The following is a 4,225-nucleotide window of genomic DNA, read 5'->3' as shown; positions in this document are numbered from 1 at the left end:
CTCTTCCGTTGTTGCTTGGTCATCTAAACGATGTTTTATAACATCTTTGTGTTGGAAAAAAGGCATACCTTTTGAAGAACTTGCATGTTAGATAACTATTTTGGACAATTTTAAATGAAATAAATATCAACATATGAAACCTTATTTGTTAGATAACTAACTCACCTTACCCTGATATAGACAATGATAAAGCTTGAACGAAAACATGAATATTATTTAGTTGAAAAAAATAGTTATGAGCTACATGCTTGATGATGATATTTAAATACTTATTTTTATACCAACACAAAATAATAGGAGTAAATTGTCTAACAAATAACAACCAATAGCAAGTTTTCTAAATAAAATTTGTTACCCGTATTTTCCTATAAAGAAAAGGGTAACAATTTATATTAAAATAATAGTTAATACAAGGTTCTTCCAATAAGATAATTACAAATAATAATGTTACTAAGATGATAATAAATAATAATTGATACAAAAATGTCTTCCTTTTCCTTCCTTGCACTGTAATTTTTAGTATTCAGTAGGGAATTCACACTTACCAAATCCTGCATCAGAAAACAAAAATTTGTTTTTAAGTAAATTCTTGTCATAAACAAATAATTTTCTATTTTATTTAAAAGCAAAAGGGCATTATAGACAATTTACAGGCTAACATGGACAGTTCACAAAAGCACATCAGATAATGTCGTAATGAGGTAAAGTAAACGCACGTGCTGTGAGATAAGATTTGGCAACATGCAACTTTTACATCTGTGTGCAAATAAACTTATTTTATTTTTTTTTTATTTTTAAATGACAAACTCATGGTTAAACCTTTGGAAAACTCACAAGATCATAATCCATTTAGTGATGTTTTACTCATACTCAAAATGTCAATTTTAATGACATGTTCATAACAAGTTACTAGTATTCTCTTTAGCACCTAAATATCACCATTACCATGCCAATAAAACCAAATCTAATAGCATTTTAAATTATAAATATTTTAATTTAAATTAATTTAAAAAAATTATACTTTAAGAGTACTCACTTGGTTGTTCGGTGACAACGTAGGCCGCCCCATCAAAATAACACGCGTTGGGCACGCGCCCCATCTTCTGGTAATAACTATTAAACGCATACGAAGCATGTGCTCGTAACGTATTAGGATCATAACACGCAGCACCAGGTTGAATCGGGCGACAATTAGCCCCTCCCTCCCCACACGCATAATCCAAACTCGACTGCAGCTTGTCCTCTCCAACATCCTTCGCTACACACCACGACTCACCCGACCCATTTCCACCACGTTTAACCGGGGTCAAATCCCTAACCACACTACCATCATTACCACCACCACCATTATTGCTCCTCTCATCCCTAAAATTCTTCAAATCCTCCATTGTAAATGGAATATTATAAACCTTTTCCATATTCGGATAAAACAACCCGTAGTTTCGCTCCGATGTGGGCCCGGGTTTTTTATTCTCATTAAATAAAGCAAATAAAAAAACCGTTAAATTCGCTTTCGGTCTAAGCGGCGTACCACCGCCCGTAAGCACTCGTTTAATTAGGTTTCCATTATAAGCAGCCGCATTTTCTAAACTAGCTCCAATTTCGTTACTATCTCCTTTCGACGGCCACCCGGTTTCCGAAACAATTAACGGAATGTCATCATATTTTAACGCCGTCATCGCAGCAAACACCGCGTCAATTTGCGCGTCAAACAGGTTAGAGTAACGTAAACCGTTACCCGCATCAACAACGCCCGGGTTTTGTCGAAAGAGTGCGTAATCTAACGAAATAACGTCAGAGTTTGACTCGTAAGCAAAAAAAGGATACGCGTTGACCATTAGCGAAGACCCGGTTTCCCGGAGAAACTCAAACATGGGTTTAAAAACCGGTTCGATCAACTCCGGTCTAAAACAACCGGCTGACGAAGGATACGAGTTTTGCAACGCACTCAAAGCAACCGGAGATGAAAGCTTGATGACGGAATCAAGTTTAAACTTAACCAACGCTTGATGAATGTTTCTCATGGCGGGTATTAAAAACCCGGTGGTGTTTTTCGGGTCAACGAATACTTCGTTTCCGACGGCGATTGATTCGATTTGAGTGTGTGGATAGTAAGTGGCGACGTTTCGACGGATCCATCCGTACGCGAATGATGGTGTTCTTGATGCGGCGTATAGAAGCTCGTTTGGGAGGTTTACTGTGACTTTGATTCCGGTTCCGGATAATGATTTGAGGACGGCCGGATCGGTGTCGTAAACCCGAACCCGGTCGATTCCTTGAGATTTGAGAAGCTTTGCGACTTTGAATGCGGATGGTAAGTCGCCTCCGATTCGACCGTAGTTTACCCCAATTGATCCTCCATCTGAAAATAATAATAATAAAGTGTGGTTGAAACCAGTGGCGGACCTAGGATTTTTGCCAATGGGGTCCCAATTTTTCCGGTTTACAAAATTTTTGGGTCGGTCGTTATTCGGGTCGGGTCGAGACGAGGAACATAATAAAACACGAAAATATGGTGTCATTGGAAACGAGTAAGTAGAAAGAATATAGATTAGAAACTAGATAGAACATACACTTTTAATTCATTTTTATTCATACCCGAAAAACATAAGCGTAAGCTATATATATATGGTCTTACATGAATAACCAAGACATGAAAAACTAACTCTTACACAAATAAATGATTAATTATAATATACATACACAAGATAAATAATTTAAGTATATGTAAAACTCATGTTGTCATTATATATGTTGCATGGTGATAATGGTTATATGGGATAAATTAAAGTGATAATGGTTATATGGGATAAACTAAAGAAAAAACACAAATACCCTAACTAAATAACTAATATTGACTAGAATATTAAAAAAACAACAAAAACTGGGTATGGTGAGGCTTGAACCTGCAACCTATCAAAGAAAAAACAAGGGACTTTCCACTAGACTAGTTCAACCTTAATAGTATGGGTTCTAAGTATTAATTTTTATGGGTTCCTTACAAAATTTAATATATCGTATCTAAGTAATTTTTAAAAAACATTGGTGTCCCGGGACCCCGATGAGAACTATGTGGGTCCGCCCCTGGTTGAAACTAGAATTGATTCGGTGGCGAAACTTGGACGAAAACTGACTCAAAACGTATAAAGATTTTCATAAAAGAGGAGTGTCGTGCTCAAATTTTCGGTTATAAACGGATATATTTACACTACATATACAAAATTTCAGAAGAAAAACGGGTAAATTTACACTGTACTGAATTAATTGGTGACAAATGTAAATAAAAAAAATCGTGTAAACCATAAAAACAAAATCGGTGTGATTAAAACTATAATTAATTGGTGGAAAATGTACATAAATAAAAAAAATATCGTGTAAAAAGTAAAAACACTAAAAACAAAGTCGGTGTGATTGAAACTATAACTAATTCAATGGCGAAGTTGGGACGAGGGACTCAAAATGTATAAAGATTTTCACAAGCAATGGGAGTGATCCTCAAACTTTCGGTTGTAAAACGGTAAATTTACATTAAATGTAAAATTTTTCATGAGAAAACGGGTAAATTTACACCACGCCACTGAATTAATTGGTAGCAAATGTAAATAAAAAAAATCGTGTAAGCCCTATATACAAAATCAGTGAATGAAACTAGAATTAATAATGTATATAAAAAGAAGAGAAAAATGGTTGAACAATAATAAGATAATGTACCTGCAAGTGAAAGTAGTGGAATTAAGGTTAAGAAGATTAAGGAAATGGAGTAGAGGAGTGAAGTCATAGCTGGCAGATGATACTTGATGATAGTGAGACTGTGTGAATGTTATAGGAAAGTGTGGGGTTTTATATGGGTGAAAAAACTACTGTAGAGAAATATGGCCGTTGATGAGCACTCTCCAGCTGCCGTTGGATTGGTGTAGTCGATTCAGTGTGGGCCCTTATTTTCAGGAATTCGACCGTTCGTTTGGTGGACAAAGAGACCAATGGGACTCTTCTTTTCTTGGAGGACGAATAGTATATGGGGCATGTTTAGTTTGATGAGCAAAAGGATGCAGCCACGCGGGTGGAGTTTGATTTAATTGAATGGAGGCCGTCGGATTCGAGTTAATAAAGAATGGGTTTCTTGAACGTAAGTCATTTTTCTTACACATGACATAGAACATGAGGGATGTCTCTGGTTGGAATTTAACGGAGCTTACGCATGATATAAATTACTTATGTAAAATTA

General features: G+C 35.8%; 1 protein-coding gene across 1 annotated transcript; it reads right to left on the bottom strand.

Annotated features, from left to right (window-relative positions):
* Positions 1–421: 421 nt before the first annotated feature.
* LOC143575488 (glucan endo-1,3-beta-glucosidase 12-like) lies at positions 422–3,858 on the bottom strand. The gene is made up of 3 exons (XM_077059853.1): positions 3,712–3,858; positions 1,037–2,362; positions 422–551 (listed from the first exon to the last, which is right to left on the bottom strand). The coding sequence occupies exons 1-3, from the start codon at positions 3,776–3,778 to the stop codon at positions 517–519; spliced, it is 1,428 nt and encodes a 475-aa protein (XP_076915968.1). The 5' UTR covers positions 3,779–3,858; the 3' UTR covers positions 422–516.
* Positions 3,859–4,225: the final 367 nt, after the last annotated feature.

The sequence above is a fragment of the Bidens hawaiensis genome, unplaced genomic scaffold (assembly GCF_021521415.1).
Source record: "Bidens hawaiensis isolate Kalapana, Puna unplaced genomic scaffold, B.hawaiensis_p1.1 tig00027525_1, whole genome shotgun sequence".
In the NCBI taxonomy this organism is placed as follows: domain Eukaryota; kingdom Viridiplantae; phylum Streptophyta; class Magnoliopsida; order Asterales; family Asteraceae; genus Bidens; species Bidens hawaiensis.
The sequence above is the reverse complement of the archived record's forward strand: the minus strand, read 5'-3'. Positions and strand labels throughout refer to the sequence as shown.